The sequence below is a fragment of the Gymnoscopelus microlampas genome (assembly GCF_963454915.1).
Source record: "Gymnoscopelus microlampas genome assembly, chromosome: 21".
NCBI classification, from domain to species: Eukaryota; Metazoa; Chordata; class Actinopteri; order Myctophiformes; family Myctophidae; genus Gymnoscopelus; species Gymnoscopelus microlampas.
In genome coordinates, this window is record NC_139958.1 from 42930209 (window position 1) to 42950454 (window position 20246).

General features: G+C 40.2%; 1 protein-coding gene across 1 annotated transcript in view; it reads left to right on the top strand.

The window, feature by feature from the left end:
* Positions 1-13495: 13495 nt before the first annotated feature.
* Positions 13496-20246, top strand: part of tnfrsfa (tumor necrosis factor receptor superfamily, member a) — a 66695-nt gene continuing 59944 nt past the window's right edge. Inside the window, exon 1 of the mRNA XM_084047446.1 lies at positions 13496-13796. Coding sequence (XP_083903572.1) covers positions 13761-13796 — 36 coding nt within the window. The 5' untranslated portion in view covers positions 13496-13760. The remainder of the gene's footprint in view (positions 13797-20246) is intronic.

Sequence of the window (20246 nt, forward strand, 5' to 3'; positions counted from 1 at the left end):
TAACCAGGGGTGTTCAACGTTTTTCAGTCCAAGGACCCCTTAGCTGAGAGAGAGAGAGAGAGAGAGAGAGAGACCCCAGAGGCAGGGTCCCCAGCTAAAGTAGTTAATAGCTTCACAATCATTTTAACCACTTTATCCATTTATATGTTGGGCTATTCAAAAAATAGCAGATCTACAAGCTCGCAGCGTTTTAATATTTTTGATATATTTTTTTACATAAATCTAAATCTCTTCTGGGGGTCCCTGTCACAAAACCTTTTCAGATGCGGGGGGTCTGCGGCCAAATACACATCAATTTGGGGGTCCTTGACTTGAAAAACTTTGAGAACCACTGCTTAAGATAACATTAAAATAGAAAGACAAGCACAAACAGACTCAACAACAAAGCAGCAGGGTAGGGTTATATATCTGGGTTGTGAGAGCGTGCAGACACGCTGGCTCTCCCAGGAGGTGCTGAACTCTCTTCCCCCGATGGGAGGTGGAATGGCCTCGAGGACACTGTCCTGTGTCTTGACTCTTGTGTCCCGTGTTGCCAGATTTTGCGAGAGAAAGACGCAACCAGCAGGTCAGCACTTAACATCAGCAAGAGTGCACCAAGTGTTTACTTAAGTAAAAGTATCAGTACTGCAATGCCAGAAGTACTCTGTTACAAGTAAAAGTCCCAAATTCAAAATGTACTTGAGTAAAAGTACAAATTGGTAACAAAATGTACTTAAAGAGTAAGTACCAGAAGTAAAAATACTAAAATGTTTGAAAATAGCAGATCTACAAGCTCACAACGCGTCGCGATGCGACGCGTGTAGATCTGCTATGTTCAAATAGCCGAGGTATACAATAGGGCTAAAGTGGTTAATGTATGTTTTATAATGTAATCATTTATATCTGCAAAGTAACTAGTAACTTAAGTTTTCAAATAATTGTAGTGGAATAAAAGTACAATATTTGCCTCTGAGATGTAGTGGAGTAGGCCTAGAAGTAAAAGTATAGAGAATTGGAAATACTCCAGTAAAGTCAAAGTACCTCAACATTGTACTTAAGTACAGTACTTGAGTACATGTACTTAGTTACTTTACTGTACGAGGGAATACCAAGGGTGAGCGAGAAAATAGCAGCCAGGAGAACGAGACTATAGCAGAGACACTGCTAAAGACATCAAGAGCTGCCAGCAAATTGGTGCAGTGTGGGAACCAACGCACGGGCATCGGTCACGAGGACATCCCACACTAACATACGTGGATGTACTCAGTGGTGTAAAGTAACTAAGTACATTTACTCAAGTACTGTACTTGAGTACAGTTTCGAGGTACTTTTACTTTACTGGAGTATTTCCAATTTTCGGTACTTTTACTTCTACTCCACTACATCTCAGAGGCAAATATTGGACTTTTACTCCACTACAGTTATTTGAAAACTTTAGTTACTAGTTACTTTGCAGATATACAATATTTCGTTATAAAACATACATTAACCACTTTAGCCCTATTTTATACATAGGCTATTTGAAAATAGCCGATCTACAAGCCCACAACGCGTTGTAGATCCGCTATTTTCAAACATTTTTGCACTTTTACTTTTGGTACTTTAAGTACATTTACTTTCACTCAAGTGAATTTTGCATTCCGGACTTTTACTTGTAACAGAGTACTTCTACATTGCAGTATTGATACTTTTACTTAAGTAAACAGTCCAAAAGAAGGCTGCACTCCATGACCCCTTTAAACCAAATGTTATAATACATCTTCTATTTGAAAACAGCCGATCTACAAGCTCACAACGCAGATTTGCTATTTTCAAAAGAATCTTGGAGAAAATGAGAAAAAATGTAATGTTTTTGAAACATTTTAACAACTCAAATCTTGTATGGGGGTCCCTGGCATAAAATACTTTCAGATGGGGGTCTGCAGACAAATGCATATCGTTGCTGTCCGGCAGAAACCAGCTAACTCCATTTTGATGCTTTGGCATTTTTTTCCCATAAATCAGGGCCATTGAACACCCTTTATGTCTGTGTGTTGGTAAAAAAAAAAAAATTGAACGAATGAAAAGCATTAAAAAGTGCCTCTGACAAAACCAGCTAACTCCATTGGATCCTCAAACGTTTTGCTAAGAGTTAGCTGCTTTTGCTGACTCCAGGCTCCACCCCCTTTTGACCTCCAACCTCATTGTGAGCTTGGAGGTCCATTCAGCTGTTCTTATCAATGATGAACAAAACCTCCTAACTCCACTTTTTTTTCATTTCCTGAAAAATGAACACTTTGAAATTATCTGGTTTCTGCCGGACAGCAGAGTTATTCATTTTGAAGGTCCTTGGCATGAAAATGGTTTTGAACAACATTACACAGCAAGCCCAAAATAAGCAACTACACGTAAGAAATGACCCCAAAAAACCACAACCCACAACCACCGATATTTACAAGCGAGTTTACAGGAAAAACCAGCCCCAAGACGCTTATTATAAGCATACATGGCAACACTGCTTGTGTACTCTCTGTGTCTCTGAGGAGGGTAGAAAAGTACAATAAATTAGATTACATCATTAATACACTTCTCTGCTTGTTCCGTGGAATTCACCAACTGTAGTTGTACAGCAAACAATCAGAGGTCAAAAGGTCACAGGATGTGCTGTTCATTGCTGTGTGCACTGAAGTTCATAAATCATTGATCGCCTTCAAACAATCACGGCCCCCAAAAATCCCCCTTATAAAGATAGGTATTAGTCTGGTCAAAGTCTATTCCTCTCTCTCTCTCTCTCTCTCTCTCTCTCTCTCTCTCTCTCTCTCTCTCTCTCTCTCTCTCTCTCTCTCTGTTTCTCTCTGTCTCTACTCTGTCTGTCTGTCTGTCTCTCTCTGTCTGTGTGCGTCTGTCTGTCTGTCTGTGTGTGTGTGTGTGTGTGTGTGTGTGTGTGTGTGTGTGTGTGTGTGTGTGTGTGTGCGTGCACTGTGCGTGTGCGTGCGTGCGTGCGTGCGTGCGTGCGTGCGTGCGTGCGTGCGTGCGTGCGTGCGTGCGTGCGTGTGTGTGTGTGTGTGTGTGTCTCTCTCTCTCTCTCTCTCTGTGTCCCTCTGTCTGTCTGTCTGTCTGTCTGACTGTCTCTCTCTGACTGTCTCTCTCTCTCTCTCTCTCTCTCTCTCTCCGTCTGTCTGTCTGTCTGTCTGTCTGTCTGTCTGTCTGTCTGTCTGTCTGTCTGTCTGTCTGTCTGTCTGTCTGTCTGTCACTCTCTCTCTTTCTGTCTGTCTGTCTGTCTGTCACTCTGTGTGTGTGTGTGTGTGTGTGTGTGTGTGTGTGTGTGTGTGTGTGTGTGTGTGTGTGTGTGTGTGTGTGTGTGTGTGTGTCTCTTTGTGTGTGCGTGTGCGATGTGCGATGTGCGTCCGTGTGCACATGTGTGCGTGCGTGTGTGCGTGTGCGCCCAGACCACACTGTATGACTGTTTTGCACTCACCAGAGACACAGAGACATGAGCAGTTCTGTAAACTCTTCCAGGGCGGTCATGACCCTTTCCTCTCAACAAAATATTCACCCCCGCGACCTCTCACCTTTGACGGTAAACAGGCGGAGAGCGGCCTCTGCTCGCTGTCCCTGAGCTGTCACGCTGAGGAGGAAGACCCTTGTGGCATGTCGTGTCCCCGTCACTGACGTCACAATGTCGAAAAATAGCAGATCTACAAGCTCATAGCGCGGCACCGAGTGCCGCGCTATGAGCTTGTAGATCTGCTATTTTCTTTTAAAACATGAAAACGTGTGCAAATCTTTACAAATGTCTTGTAAATCCCAACAGTTTTTTGAAAAAAAACGTATGTTGTTATGTCAGTGGTTCTCAAACCTTTTCTTGTCAAGGACCCCCAAAATCATGTTTTTGGCCACCGATCCCCATCAAAAGATGTTGTTCCAGGTACCCCCCAGAAGCAAAGATCTGAGTTGTATCAAAAAATATACGTATTCAAAGATTTACACAAATGTTCAAGATTTTTCAAAAATAGCAGATCTACAAGCTCGTAGCGCGGCACCGAAGCTTAAAATAAAGGTTGTAGCTCAGATCTAAAATGACACAGATGCGTTACCGGATTGAATGGGTTAGTTAAAGGACCACTTCACCCATTTTCACTGTGAGCTTGTAGATCAGCCGCTAATGTTCCCCCCAGAATAAGTGGTTGATGTAAAAAAAAATGAAAAATGAAGTTCCAATCACACAAAGATTTGGCGGCCCCCCTGCAGTATCTCTGAGTCCCGGACCCCCTGTCGAAGTGCCCCCTTACGGGTCCATTTGGTTACATTTGCACAGTCTTCAGAGTTAAATGAACACTTGATTTTACTGTGTAAGAATTCATTCGATACATTCTATACTAATTTATATACCGTACATTGGCTGAAAATATTGACAATTCTTTGAAGATCAAGTTAATACTACGAAAGGCCTACAGAATAGTTAAAGATCGTTGAGGTCGGTGGCTCTGGGGTCTGGGGACACCCAGGGGGTCCTTGAGGGGGGTTCCAGGGGGTCCCCAGCAAAATTAGGAACAGTTTAACACCATAATTTCAAGTTAATCCAGTGAGAGAATGTAATTTATATGCCTTATAAGCGCATTATAATGCATTATAAATGCAATCATAATGCGCTATAGACCCGACCTTTAAGTAAAGTGTTACCAACCTTTTTTTTTTTTTTTACAATGGGGGTCCGCCTGATACAGTTCAACGCGGGGGTCCTAGGCATGGAAAGGTTGAGGTATGTATCTGCTGTAATGTGCATAACAGGCAGTGACAGCCAGCATGCCAGCGGTTGCGCTGATTTACTGTGGCGTGAATGACTGAGTCATCGCTGAACTATCTACTGGCACTGCAGCGCAAGAGCTCATAGGGAGAGCGTTTTACACTGAAGATCTGAAGCGGTGGCTCTCAACCAGTGGTCCGGGGACCCCCAGGGGTCCGTGGGGGGGGGGGGGGGGGGGTACCAGGGGGGTCCCCAGCTAAATTAGTTAACATAGCGTCACAATCATTTTAACCACTTGGCTATCAAAAAATAGCAGATATACAAGCTCGCTTGTAGATCTGCTATTTATTTTTTGAATCGAGACAATGCCTGCAAATCTTTGAATATATATATATATATATATATATATATATATATATGTATATATATATATATATATATATATATATATATATATATATATATATATATATACATATATATATATATTTTTTTTTTAAAGCGATAATTTTTTACTCAAATCTTTGCTTCTGGGGATTTTCTAAATCCTAACAGTTCTTTCTTTAAATGTATTTATTTGACTTATGTTGCTATATGTCAGTGGTTCTCAAACATTTTTCATGTTAAGGACCTCCAAAATGACATGTATTTGTCTGCGGACCCCCCCCCCCCCCCATCTCAAAATATTTTGTTCTAGGGACCCCCAGAAGCAAAAAAATTGCAGATATACAAGCTCATATCGCGGCACCGAGTGCCGCGCTATGAGCTTGTAGATCTGCTATGCCTAATTCAACCTGCCTACAAATCCTGAAAAGAAACATCTCTTCAGATGAACCAGGACCTCTACCCAGATAAGTGACCTGACCCTCACTGCACCTCCTGTTACAGCTGGCTGAAAGGCACGGAGCCCTTTTCCTGTCTTAGTTAATGATTCTAATACTGTTCTGCTTTGGGGTTCTTGTAACTTGTTCTTGTTACTTTTCTTGCTGAACACAATCAATCCAATCCACACTATTTACAGAGCTTATTTAAAACAACAGTGTTGAACCAAAGTGTTAGATATTAGATTAGATAGATAGATAGATAGATAGATAGATAGGTAGATAGGTAGGTAGATAGATAGATAGATAGATAGATAGATAGATAGATAGATAGATAGATAGATAGATAGATAGATAGATAGATTGATTTGCTGCGTGTCACCCCCCCCATCTCTCTCCTCATTTCCTGTTAGCCTACTTTCCCCATCCCGCTCTAATAAAGGCATAAAAAACCCAAAAGAAATCTAGGAGAGTAAAAATACGTTTTAAGACGAGATATAAAAACTTTATTGGACCGATTTGATCCCACAGGGAAAATTCAATTTCAGCAGCCGATTGCTGCCCAAGAAATCAGTCTTGAGCGCGGGGGGGTCAATTAGAAAAATATACATTAACCACTTCAGCCCTATACATTTCGGCCATTTGAAAATAGCCGATCTGCAAGCTCACAACGCGTCGCATCGCGACGCGTTGTGAGCTTGTAGATCTGCTATTTTCAAATATTGTAGCACTTTTACTTTTTGTACTTTAAGTACATTTTGATACCAATACTTTTTGCACTTTTACTCAAGTCAATTTTGAATTCCGGACTTTCACATGTAGCAGAGTACTTCTACATTGCAGCATTGATACTTTTACTTAAGTAAAACATTTGAGTCGTTTTTTCCACCACTAAGTGGCATGGTCAGGGAGACATTGACAGGACCGGGAATCGAACCTGGGAGCTGTTTCCCCAGAAGGCCTAGTCTCTACCCATACGGCCGTCCCTAACATGGCAGGGCAGCTTGTTCACCGAGTTTCAATACAATCCAAATCAAGGGAGGAAAGCAGATCTGGATTAATACCACGCACAGCAATTAAAAACAATCACGTGATATTTGTGTCTCACAAACAAAAGGAGACAAACAAAGGGAACCATTTATAAAACATGTCTCAGCCTCCTCCAGCATCATGGGCTGTGCGTGTGGCTCTTTCTTTTTTTTGGTCTCTTCCTAAACAGCGAGGTGAACAATGCACGGCGAGCGTCACGCTAGATAACTTACTGACCAACAGGAAGACTCCTTTCCCTTTATTTGTGCTGGCTTTTCCTCTCTCCAGGTCATTCTATGAAAACGCACGCACGCACGCACGCACGCACGCACACACACACACGCACGCACGCACGCACACACACACACACACACACGCAACATGCAAAGTCATTCACCTGGTTACATATCTCCATAATTTCAACTTTTTATGTTTTAAAAAAAAAATAATGCCCTACTCCGCCATACTACTACAGTGTGAGATTGTAGATCTGCTATTTTTGCTATTTTGGAATAATATTCCAATGTTGTATTTATATTCCAAAAACCACAGACACACGTAACCACTTTCACTTGCACGTAAAAAAAAACATATAGGACATTTTCATAGGCTTAGGGTTACTTTCAAACAGAGATCCAGTTTAACCCCGTGGTATCTCTACTCAGGTCATGTAGTGATAGGCGATCATCCAGTGAAAATAGACAATCTGCAAGTCTGCGACACTCAGTGAGCACGGAGATCGGCTATTTTGGCAAAGAGATTTGATGTAGAGGGGAAAAAGAAAGGGATTGACCAAGAAGAAGTACACTAACCCCAACCCTAACCCTATAAACCTGACCCATAACTCATGAGTCTTCAACAGGGGGGCAGCCAAGATCTTTGTGATAAGTTCTTTATCCTTCTTTTTTTACATTAACCACAGGAACCCTAGCATTATAGGAACATGCTGCAAAAGATAGCAGATCTACAAGCTCACAACGCGTCGACCGGCTATTTTCGGCAAAGGTTTGCTGTAGAGGCCAAAAAGCGCAGACCAAATACAGAGCCACGGTTCAAGTATTAATAATAGTATTATTAATTGAGTTTAATTATCGAAATGAAACCAATATATTAATAGATCATGACGTAAACAACAAACAGATGTACACAACACTGATGACAGTGCTGTCAAGGAAGTCTATGATGCCGTAATAATGCAACTTTTTCAGATGTATCATATCATGGCATCATAGAATGATAGGCTGTTGTTATTGTTTAGCTCTCGCGGCGGTCACTGTCATGATAATTGGTTGAGCACAGGGTGTGTGTAAATACAGGAAGGAGCAGGATAAGGCTGCAAACAACGCTATCATCCACGTCCTGTTTTCCAGCACGTAGCTGTGGTGACCTCATATGAAGGAGGAACACAGGAAGTGATCCAAGCGGAGAGAGGGTTCACGTACAGGGGACACACATTTCTGTGTGACTTATAAAAAAAAAAAGAGAAACCAAACTCCATATTTAACATTTCACAGTTCATTTACGGGGACACGCATTTCTGTGTGACTGCAAAAAAAAAAAAGGAAAAAATGAATGCAGTGAATGCGTGTGTTACACAACATGACGAGTGGAATGCAACTTTTGTTCGTTTTCTACAACGTGTACTTTGTTTGTGTTTTTTTATAACTTATAAATGTGAGGCAGTTGAAAGGACTTTTTGGTATTTAGGACGGAAATGCGCACGCACGCACGCAGTGGTGGAAAAAGTACTCAAATTCTTTACTTAAGTAAAAGTACCAATACTGCAATATAAAAATACTCTGTTACAAGTAAAGGTCCAGAATAAAAAAATGACTTGAGTAAAAGTACAAAAGTATTGGCATCAAAATGTACTTAAAGTACCAAAAGTAAAAGTACAAAATATTTGAAAATAGCAGATCTACAAGCTCACAACGCGATCGGCTATTTTCAAATAGCCTATGTATGAAATAGGGCTAAAGTGATTAATGTGTGTTTTATTATATCATAGTTTATATCTGAAAAGTAACTAGTAACTAAAGCTTTCAAGTAAATGTAATGGAGTAAAAGTACAATATTTGCCTCTGAGATGTAGTGGAGTAGAAGTAAAAGTATTGGAAATTGGAAATAATCAAGTAAAGTACAAATACCTCAAAATTGTACTTAAGTACAGTACTTAAGTAAATATACTTAGTTACTTTCCACCACTGCGCACACACACTTAAAGACATTTGACCACATAAAACCTAGCGTCCCTATTCTTGGGTGTACATTTTGGAGAAAATAGCCAATGTACAAGCTCACAACGCGTTAGCAACATGACATACTGTGAGCTTGTAGATCGGCTATTTTCGCCCAACGGTGTTTAGTGAAGCAGGAAAACGGCAGGGGGTCTAGCATAGACCCCTGGGGGACTCCAGTCAACTAAAGTACAGTATATATAGTGTGTTTGACCAGGCAAGAGGTTTGGTCAAACACTATGCCTAGTATAGACCTCCTGCGGGGACCCTGGTCAACAATGTATATAGGGTTTAAGTAGGCTACTTAAAGGAGCAATTCACCCATTTTGAACCTATCGTCACATAATTGGCCCTCACTAATGCTCATTATAAGATGGCACCATTTCTGTCTACTCACTCTATGTCTCATTGGTCGGCTGCGGACAGTGCAGAGACCTACCGGTGACATCATCGATGGGGATTCCAAGCTAATACAAACGTTTCTCTTTCTGCAAAGTTAGAGGCCATTGTTCTTGCATTCATTTAAAACAAAACAAAAAAAAGTTTAAAATCTTGTTTCAAATGACCGAACCTGCCTACCGATGATGTCACTGGTAGGCAGGTTTCTGAACTGTCCACTGTGAGTAGACAGAAATGGTTTCGTCTTTATTACGACCAATTAGATGAAGATAAGGTTGAAAATGGGTGAAGTGCTCCTTTTAAGTACTCTTGCCACATACCTCGGGTCAGTGTGAGCAAACAACGTGTGCGTGTTAGATCTGACCTCGAGTCAGATTATACTGCTCTGAGATGAATCACTGTGGACTCTGATTTGTTTACGTAAGTAAAGGTAACAATACCGCAATATAGAAATACTCTGTTACAAGTAAATGGCTTGTATTCAAAATGTTACTTCAGTAAAAGTTTTTCTTTCTTTTTTTTTTTTAAGTATTGGCATCAAAATATACTGTATTTACCAATGTAAAAGTGCTCAAAGGTTTGTCAAACATTTAAACAGGTCAGCTCACAGGTCACATCGCGACACATTGTGAGCTTGTAGATCGGCTATTTCCTAATAGACGACATATAAAACAAGGCTTAAAGGGATAGTTCACCTATCGATTAGTCACCCCATGGAGACTTGAATTCATGGATATTTTTTTGGTTTTGTCGCTGGTTTTGTTCTTAAGCCAATAATTTGATGACCTCGGGACCGTTAGGCAGCGGTTCCGGTAGGAGACACAAAGGAGACTATTTGTGTCTCCTACCGGAACCGCTGCCGGTCAGCAAATTATTGCCTTAGGAATGCGACAAAACCAAAAAGAAAATCTAATACTGTAAGTCTCCATGGGGTGACTAATCGATAGGGGGGAAAAAGTCATTTTTGGGGTGAACTATCCCTTTAAATGGTTAGTAGGTGTTGTAATAATGATGTAAATCTGCAAAACTAGTGACTTAAGTTTTCAAATATTTTTTTGTGTAGTAAAACGCACCATAGTTGTAGCAAGTATAAAGTATTGAAAAATGGAAATGTTCAAGTGAAGTAAAAGCTCCTCAAAATCGTACTTAAGTACAGTGCCTGGGTAAATGTAGCATACTTAGTTACTTTTGACCACTGGCCACATGTGAGGCAAACCCAGGACTTTAGTTGTGGCTTCCCACAGCTCACACACACACACAGGCACACGCACACGCACACACACACACACACACACACACACACACACACACACACACACACACACACACACACACACACACACACACACACACACACACACACACAGAGAGAGAGAGAAAGCTCTGCTCTGCTCTGCCACTTTCATGCTTGTCTTGGATATTTTCTCTAACAACACAACTGATCTCCACTGGCCACATGTGACCAAAGTGAACCACTTAAGTACTAGACCTCGCCGTACCACAGACAGTAGTGGACGAAGTATACTCAACCCACTTGAGTCAAAGTATAGATACTCCTGGTCAGTGCTGGAAACTAAGTACATTTACTCAAGTATTACATTTCAGAAATGTTTACCTTACTGGAGTATTTCCAGTTTTCTGTACTTTTACTTCTACTCCACTACATCTCAGAGGCAAATACTGTACTTTTACTCCAATACAATTATTTGAAGATTTGAGTTAGTAATTACTTAGATAAACCGTAGCTTTTGATTATTATTACAAAACATACATTAACCACTTCAGCCCTATATACATTTCGGCCATTTGAAAATAGCTGATCTACAAGCTCACAATGCGTCGCGATGCGACGCATTGTGAGCTTGTAGATCTGCTATTATCACACAGATAAAGTACTTTTGTACTTTACTTATTTGCTACATTGCAGTATTGATACTTTTACTTGAGTAAAAAATGTGAGTACTTTTTCCACCAGTTTGCCCACTTGTCTACACCAGTAAACTTGTGATGTGACAATAAATCTGATTCGGATTGTGACAGAAGAAGCCATACAGTTTAGCTCAGTCTGTAGAGCACTCTGGCCTTTCAACCGCAAGGTCATGGGTCTGATCCCGTACGGCGCTAACTCAGCGTATATGAGCAATGGTGGAAAAAGTACTCAATACTGTAGAACAGTGGTTCTCAAACTTTTTCATGTCAAGGACCCCCAAATTGACACTTATTAGCCCGCGGACCCCCATTTGAAAAGATAAGCCAGGGACCCCCATAAGAGATGATTTTTACGGCTCTAGCAGTGATTCTCGACCATTTTAATTTCAAGGACCCCCAGTTTGACATGCATTTAGGCTACGGACCCCCATTTAATGGCATTTATATCTCTGGGACCCCAATTCATATTGTAAAATCAATGTTAATTTAACTCTGAGAGTGTACAAATGGAACCAAATGGACCCGTTAGGGTCCATTTGGTTCCATTTGGACACTCTCAGAGTTACAGACCCATAAGGGTCCATTTGGTTTCTATCCATCATTTACCCCCTGGAACCCCCTCAAGCACCCCTGGGGGTCCCCGGACCCCACTTTGAGAACCAACGCTGTAGAACTCTGTTACAAGTAAAAGTCCGGTTATCAAAATCAACGTGAGTAAAAGTACAAAAATAATGGCATCAAAATATACTAAAAGTATATTTAAGTAAAAGTACTCATTATGCAGAATGTCCTGTTTCAGAAGGTATCATATGTATACAATGTATTCAAATCTTTCGAAAATAGCAGATCTACAAGCTAAAATGAGTTCAACCAGTTTAAGCCTATTCGTCGGCCACTTGAAAATAGCAGATCTACAAGCTCACAACACGTTGCGATGGGGTGCTTTGTGAGCTTGTAGATCTGTTTTTTTCAAACAATCTGAACCTTAAAAAAAAGTCTCGTATGGGTGTCCGTGGCACACAGTATTTTCAGATGTAGCCTAGTGTGTGGCCAAATACGTATTCATTTGGGGGTATTTGAGAACCCCTGCATTAGGTAACAGTAGGCCTTACATGTAGAAAGTCACTCATGTGATATAAAGTGTCCAGTGTTCTCTCATCGTTCTGACTGCTGTGGGTTTAGTCACCTGCTTGGAGAATTATTCATCTGATCCCGAAATGACCATTCTTTATAAGGCACCCATTAGTCACTAATGATTAGTGGACAAGTAGCACACAGATAAGCTGCTTTAGTCTAGTTTAGTTGCAGTCAACTTGTACAATGGAGGGGAAAAAAGCTATAATGCAAAGTAATAAAAAGACAAGAAAAAAAAACAACTACAGAAGGAAACACAACATAGTAGATAATATATTGATTAATATAATTATAAAGACATTAATGCGACTGTGAGTGTGACTTAATAACTATGACCAACTAGAAATGAGTTTATCTCCAATGATCTCGCAGCCTCCCAAAAAAACGACAATAAGGCAATGAAAAAAAAGATACATTAAAAACATTCAACATTCAAAAATAAATTCAATATTATCGTCACTCACAACATTGAGGTATTTGATCAAAAAAATATTATGAAATTAGATTTTATCAATACTGCCCCAGCCCTATACAAAAAATGTAACCAAATGGACCATTTTAAGGGTCCATTTGTGTATGTAGCAACAATGTAACAACAATGTAAACTTTCTATTAAAGAAGTTACATTGTTGCTATACTTTAGTAATTATTCCAAACAGGGCGATGTGATTGGCTCTCGACGTGAATGACGTCCCCAGCAGCTCCTCCTAGCCAGGTTGCCATGTCCGCTTATTATGAGCGACTTTGAGCTTGTTTTTCTGTAAAGTTGCTTGTAAATATTGATAGTTGCAGGTTGCTTGTTTCTAAAGTGTAGTTGCTTATTTGGGCTTGCTTCCAATGTTTTTTTTTATTATTATGGTTTAAACCAGTTGTTCTCAAACATTTTCATGTCAGGGACCCCCAAATGAATATGTAGGCCCTATTTGTCCGCCAACCCCCATTTGAAAATATTTTATTCCAGGGACCCCCATACCAGATTTGTGTATTGTGTTGTTAGAATCATGTTTCAAAAATATTCCACATTCTGCACTTTTTTTTTCAATATATATATTTTTAAATAGCAGATCTACAAGATTGCATCAACACATTGTGAGCTTGTAGATCTGCTAATTTCAATAAAGTGCTCATATGGCTCTGTAGTAGTGGCTTCTTTTGGGCTTGTTTTCCATAGACCTGGCTGCTTATTTCCCTCACAAAATCTGGCAACACTTTCTCCACGGCAGTCATTCTGTCCCTAGCTGTCGATGCGAGCACAACCCGACCGATCATCACAGCAACACACACATACACAACACCGTCTGTCTGCACTGGAAAACCCTAGGCAAACATCTGGATGTGGGATCAAATAACACCTGGATCGGCGTGGCTGTCCTTCTCCTCTTCATAGATTTATCGTTGAACTTTTTGTCTTGGTTGATTTTTGAGATAAACCCCAGAAGATCGAGGTTTTTTAAAAAAGAAAATCGAGCTCTAAAAAAAATAAAAAAATCTCGGAGTTCCTCCAAGATGAACTTCGGTCGTCGGACGGTCGCGAAACTCTTGGTAAGTCCGACAATATACACATCAATACGACACAATGACGGCTATATTATGCGTGATAAAACAATATGTGTTCATACATTCTTCCATTTGTTGGCCTATTTGTCGAAAAACTACTGTAAAAGTGTGTAAAAGTAGCCTTTCCCAGTGCTTGTGGAATGGCGTGTGACTTAATTATTAGGACCCGACAAAACGAATACCAAAACGCTCGCCCCAAAACACGCTCGCCCCCCCTTTTTTTGTTGCGGACCACTTGTGTTCGTTTTTACTGAGGATATGGTTAAAAATAATGTTAGGTTTAGACTAGCTGTAGTTTACAACCCTCGTAGACGTATTTACGATTCTGACGTCTTCAATCTACGAGAGTTGTAGGGTGCACCCCCCCATGGATTCGAGCACTTTCGGCACTTTACCCCGCTACACTCCAAACATGTACAAATTGAAAATAAAAGGTGCTTACCGCAGAGCCCCAAATGTTAACGACCTCGGCGGGGTAGTAGTGATCCCCGTCGAGGTATATCTTTCAATAAAGAAGTCTTTTAATCCAGCTTGTGTCGGAATCTTCACTGTTCTTCTTTTGTTTTAAATGAGTTTGAACTGCGCATTAGCGATTTGGCGGTCGGGAGGTGTATTGCGCACTGCTTCTTCTTTTGTTTTAAATGAGTTTGAACTGCGCAACAGCGATTTGGCGGTCGGGAGGTGTATTGATACATTGTAAGTTCAATGCGCAATACACCTCCCGACCGCCAAATCGCTAATGCGCAGTTCAAACTCATTTAAAACAAAAGAAGAACAGTGAAGATTCCGACACAAGCTGGATTAAAAGACTTCTTTATTGAAAGATATACCTCGACGGGGATCACTACTACCCCGCCGAGGTCGTTAACATTTGGGGCTCTGCGGTAAGCACCTTTTATTTTCAATTTGTACATGTTTGGAGTGTAGCGGGGTAAAGTGCCGAAAGTGCTCGAATCCATGGGGGGGTGCACCCTACAACTCTCGTAGATTGAAGACGTCAGAATCGTAAATACGTCTACGAGGGTTGTAAACTACAGCTAGGTTTAGACATAGTTACTGAGGGTACGTTTAGGAATAAGGTAAGGGGCATAGTTTTAATAAGGTAAGGTTTAGGCATAGTTTTACTGAGGTTACATTTAGGAATAAAACATAATTAGGGTTAGTTTTACTGCGGTTACGTTTAGGAATAAGGTTAGGTTTAGGCATAGTTTACTGAGGGTACGGTTAGGAATACGTTTAGGTTGGGGCATAGTATTAATAAGGTAAGGTTTAGACATAGTTTTAATAAGGTTAGATCAAGACAGTTTTACTGAGGTTACGTTTAGGAATAAGGTTAGGTTTAGGCATAGTTTACTGAGGCTACGTTACGTTTAGGAATAAGGTTAGGTTTAGGCATAGTTTACTGAGGGTACGGTTAGGAATACGTTTAGGTTGGGGCAGCATAGTTTTAATAAGGTAGGGTTTAGACACAGTTTTAATAAGGTAAGGTTTAGGCATAGTTTTAATAAGGTTAGGTCAAGACAGTTTTACTGAGGTTACGTTTAGGAATAAGTTTAGGGTTAGGCATAGTTTTACTGAGGTTACGTTTGGGAATAAGCACGTTTCCGAGGTCGCCGGATTTGCCCCGGGGGCGACTGTGTATTGGGGCGAGCGTTTTGGTATTCGACACAACTTCTTATCAAACAGCAGCTCTCCGGGTTCTTAAACCACGCGTGTTGGGTCGCAAAATGTATCGCCCCGGTCGTGTGTTATCGTCAAAAACATGAAAATGTGAATCATTGTTTGGAAAAAGTCGATACATTGGCGTTATATGTGTTGTTATAGAGCTGTTATTATGTCACATAATGTTGGGAAAAGTAACAGCAGAGCGGCTTGGGAGAGACGCAGCTGTGCTGTGATTTGTAATCACGACCAACATGCAGGCCTGTTCTGCTGCCATTGAGATACTTTAGAATCTGTCAGTGGTGGAAAAAGTACTCACATTTATTACCTAAGTAAAAGTATCAATACTGCAGTGTAGAAATACGCTGTTGCAAGTGAAAGTCCAGTATTAAAAAAATACTTGAGTAAAAGTACAAAAGTATAACCTTGAAAATATACTTAAAGTACCAAAAGTAAAAGTACTCATTATGCAGACTTTTTTTTAAATGTATGAAAATCCACACAAACAAGCGTTGTGAGCTTGTAGATAAGCTATTTTCAAATAGCCAAAGAATATAGTGCTGAAGTGGTTAATGTATGTTTTGTAATAATAATCAAAATCTGCAAAGTAACTAAAGTTTTCAAATAAATCTAGTGGAGTAAAAGTACGATATTTGCCTCTTGAGATGTTGTGGAGTCGAAGTCAAAGTATTGGAAATACTCCAGCAAAGTAAAACTTCTTCAATATTGTACTTCAGTACAATACTTGAGTACATTTAATTTGTTACTTACCACCACTGTTATCTGCTCATTGTCAGTTAAGACCAGACCACTGACATTATCATAATACATACCAGTGTTCTGCTGCTCCGTTACAGTGTTGAGTTATGAGAATTATCTTTAGCCTATGTATTATGAAAAATGTAGGCCGAGTGTGATATTCTACTCGGCTGACAGTGTGAGCTACAGTGCCATTCCCCTCATATAAAGATACCAGCCACCATCTGTGGTGTGGAAACCATTCCACACACACACACACACACACACACACACACACACACACACACACACACACACACACACACACACACACACACACACACACACACACACACACACACACACACAGAGAGACACACACAGAGACACACAGAGAGAGAGAGAGCTTTCAAAATCCTACTGGGATGTACCACACTGGCTCTGGAATGCATGGACATGATAGGCTATTATATAACATAATAACAATTGGCCTACTGTTGGGTTTGCATCTGTTGATACTTTTCTTATGATTATTCTATCAATTCATCGAATAATTGAGAAGTGCTTTTTTCCCCCCCAATATTATCTTGTATATATCAATGAATCGATGAACCAATTAAGCCCTATTTAATACTGTGTTGTGCAAACATTGTGAAAATAGCAGATTTAAGGAAAGCTCACAAGGCAAGTTGTGAGCTTGTAGATGCTATCGCTATTTTTCTCAATTGTTGAAAGTTTTGAAACGTTTCGCCTACGACATGACCAAAATATTGTTTGTTTAGTGACTAATCGACTACTTCATGAAATTACTAATTATCGTTTTCTTTATTCGATTAAATTGATTTGTTCGATTAACTGTTGAACCCCTGTGTAATGCAAGTACAGACTATCAAAGCATACTTTATACCGAACTGTTACTCAAATGGGCTTATTTAATCTGACTTACAGGCTAGTGTTTTGAAAAAACTGTCAAGCAGATGGTTTAGAAAAAATAATATTTCAAGTTGTAAATAGTTCAGGAAAAGCCAGGAAGTTTTAGGAGTTATTCCAGTGACTGCAGTGTATGGTGTAGCTGGGTGGTTTGTAGCCAGCATAAAGTCAATTCCACACACAGACGTCCATTCACTGCCTGGCTGTTGTTTTTTCCAAATGCGCAGCGCCAAAACTGTGACTCTATAAATACTCCATGCTTACTGTAAGACCTTAAAGGCCTTAAGCAACTTACTGTACATAAAAAAAAAAGACCTGGATAAATATGATGAAATGCATGGGAAAAAGTCACGGAAAATAAGTCTTGTGTGGGACACTAGCGGTGTAAATGCAGGCACTGTATCACAGTCTGCGGTGGTGGACAGTAACGAAGTACACTTACTTGAGGAGTACCGTCCTTAAGTGAATGTTTTTGCCTATCTGTACTTTACTTGAATATTATAAAGCAAGCACTACAGTACTCTAACGCAAGTACAACTTTGACCGAGCAACTTTCACTTGTAGTTGAGTAATATTTGAGTATCTATACTTTGACTGAAGTACTGGGATTGAGTGCTTTTGTGTAAACGCTGAGCGCAGTTATATTCCACGTGTGGTAAGTGGATTAAGACGTTCACAATGCAGTGCAGTTATTGGGAATTAATTGGAAAGGCTTACGTGTATGCTTAATTGGCAACTTTCAACCGGCCGTATTTGGGGTTATGTCATTACAGGCGGACATTTTCACGAATGTCAGAAAATAGCAGATCTACAAGCTCATGGCGCGTCACAGTGCGACGCGTCATTGCATCGCGTCCATTGCAGAAACCTTGTATATATCGACATGTTTCAGCTTTTTAATGTTTCTCTTTCGTAAATTAATCCCCTCCTTTGTCATGCAAGAGCGTCTCGCAAACGTAGGGAAAGTAGCAGCTCTACAAGCTCGCAACGCGTTGCATCGCGAGATTGTGGATCTGTTATTATCGCTATTTTCTTTACCACTGTGTGTTTCATAAATATTGAACAAATTAAAAGTATTAACCCATTGAGAGACCTGGAACGCATCTGTGTCACTTTAGATTTCTTTGGCTATTCAAAAATAGCAGATATACAAGCTCATAGCGCGGCTTAATGGGTTAACAAGAGCTTGTGACTAAATAATAACTACATTGGATCCATTGGAACACAGGTTATGTTTTCCCATTTTCTGAAAAGTAACAGTCTTGGACATAACACAAGGTTCCCCGCCCGACAGTGACGATTATAGAGGTCAACTCCCAGGCTTATAGATATATAAGTGAATATTTGACCTCGAGGGAGAGTCGGTCTGTCTTGAAGTCCAGATAGGTGTGGCGTCTGTGTTCCGTCTTACAAGTCGTGCATTGTTCCGTGACTCGAATCAGATTGACTCTCCTCTGGGGGTGGCAGTGTCATTGTTTATCTGTTGTATAAACCACTGAACATTCTGGAATGGAGAGAGGGGAGAGAGCAGACCACTCTCTGCTATGCGGTGGGGGAAAGTAACTTTTTAAGTACATTTACTCAAGTAGCACGGGAAAACATTCCGTACTTGCATGTGTAGCTAGCTATATGGCACCTGGTCGGTCAGTTAATGGATTTGGACTTAACTGGCCAGTACTTTATTACTAAGAAAGAAACAGTGCTGGAAATGTTTACTCAAGTGCTGCACTTAATGTAAAACTTTGAGGTCCTTTTACTTCAGTATTAGCTTTTTTTTTCTCGCTCTATACTTTATTCTTCTTCTTTGCATCCACTAAAATTATATAGTTACTTTGCAGATTTAGATTTTTATTACAATACATGCATTAACCAATTAAGCCCTATTTTATACTTAGGCTATTCAAAAATAGCCAGTCTACAAGCTCACAATGCAGTGTTGTCAGCTTGTAGATCGACTGTTTTCGAAAAAAAAGTATGTATACTATATTTTGATGCCAATACTTTCGTACCTTCACTCAAATAACATTTTGAATACAGCCCCATGTACTTGTAACAGAGTATTTTTTATATTGTGCTACTTGTAATTGAGTACAAAAATAAACGCTGTTGCTATGGGACTGGGAGAACTAATTGCTCCAGTCTCTGAGATTGCAGCAGTGTAGCTACGTGTAGAAGCATAAATTATTGAAAAATGGCCATCAAATTAAAGCACAAGTACGTTCAAAATTGTACTCAAGTACAGTACTTGAGTAGATGTACTTAGTTACTTTCCATGGCCCCTGGGAGTCAACGGTCCCGCCCCCTCTGGTCTCTTAATTGCGCAGGCTGTGAGATTGCAGCAGTGCGGCTACGTGCCTTTCCGTCCCCTCAGTAAACTTCCTGTGTACTTGTACACAGATTGACCGATTACTGGTGGCATCAATTTTGTTTTTGAGAGTTTGCTAATTTGCACTAGATGACTATCTGTGGCTACTTAACTGTACTACTGGGTGTGGGTTCACAGCGGAAATGATTCTCTCTCTTTTTTCAGTTGTGGAAGTATAGCTACTATTCTTTTTTTTGTGTGTGTTTTGTTTAGTTAAATGTGACTTTCCTCTTCTACCCCGGGCTCGAACCCGGGTTTCCTGCGCAAGTGCTGACATCTTTTTTACCATTGAGCTAATAGAGCCGGCCTGCTTGCTCAGGGGATGAATTGAATCTTGACCGTCAGGTCAAATTCTGTGTCAGATCCTGTGTCTAAGTGAGACACGATCTAAATGTCTCGATAGAAGAGCAGGGAGACTAAATACAACTACCATAATTGTAGTTATATTTTATTAACACACTCTACAATACAGATTGGACAAAATGACATTTTATTCTTTAAAAAAAGTTATGTAGTGCCGTTTTAACCCATGAAGGCCTGAGTCCAATTCTTAAAATGTTTTCTAAATCCTAACAGATTTTTGAAAAAAAAAAAAAAATGTTTACGTTTTTTTCAAAAATAGCAGATCTACAAGCTCATAGCGCGGCACTCGGTGCCGCGCTATGAGCTTGTAGATCTGCTATTTTTGAATAGCCAAAGAAATCTAAAGTGACACAGATGCGTTCCAGGTCTTAATTGGT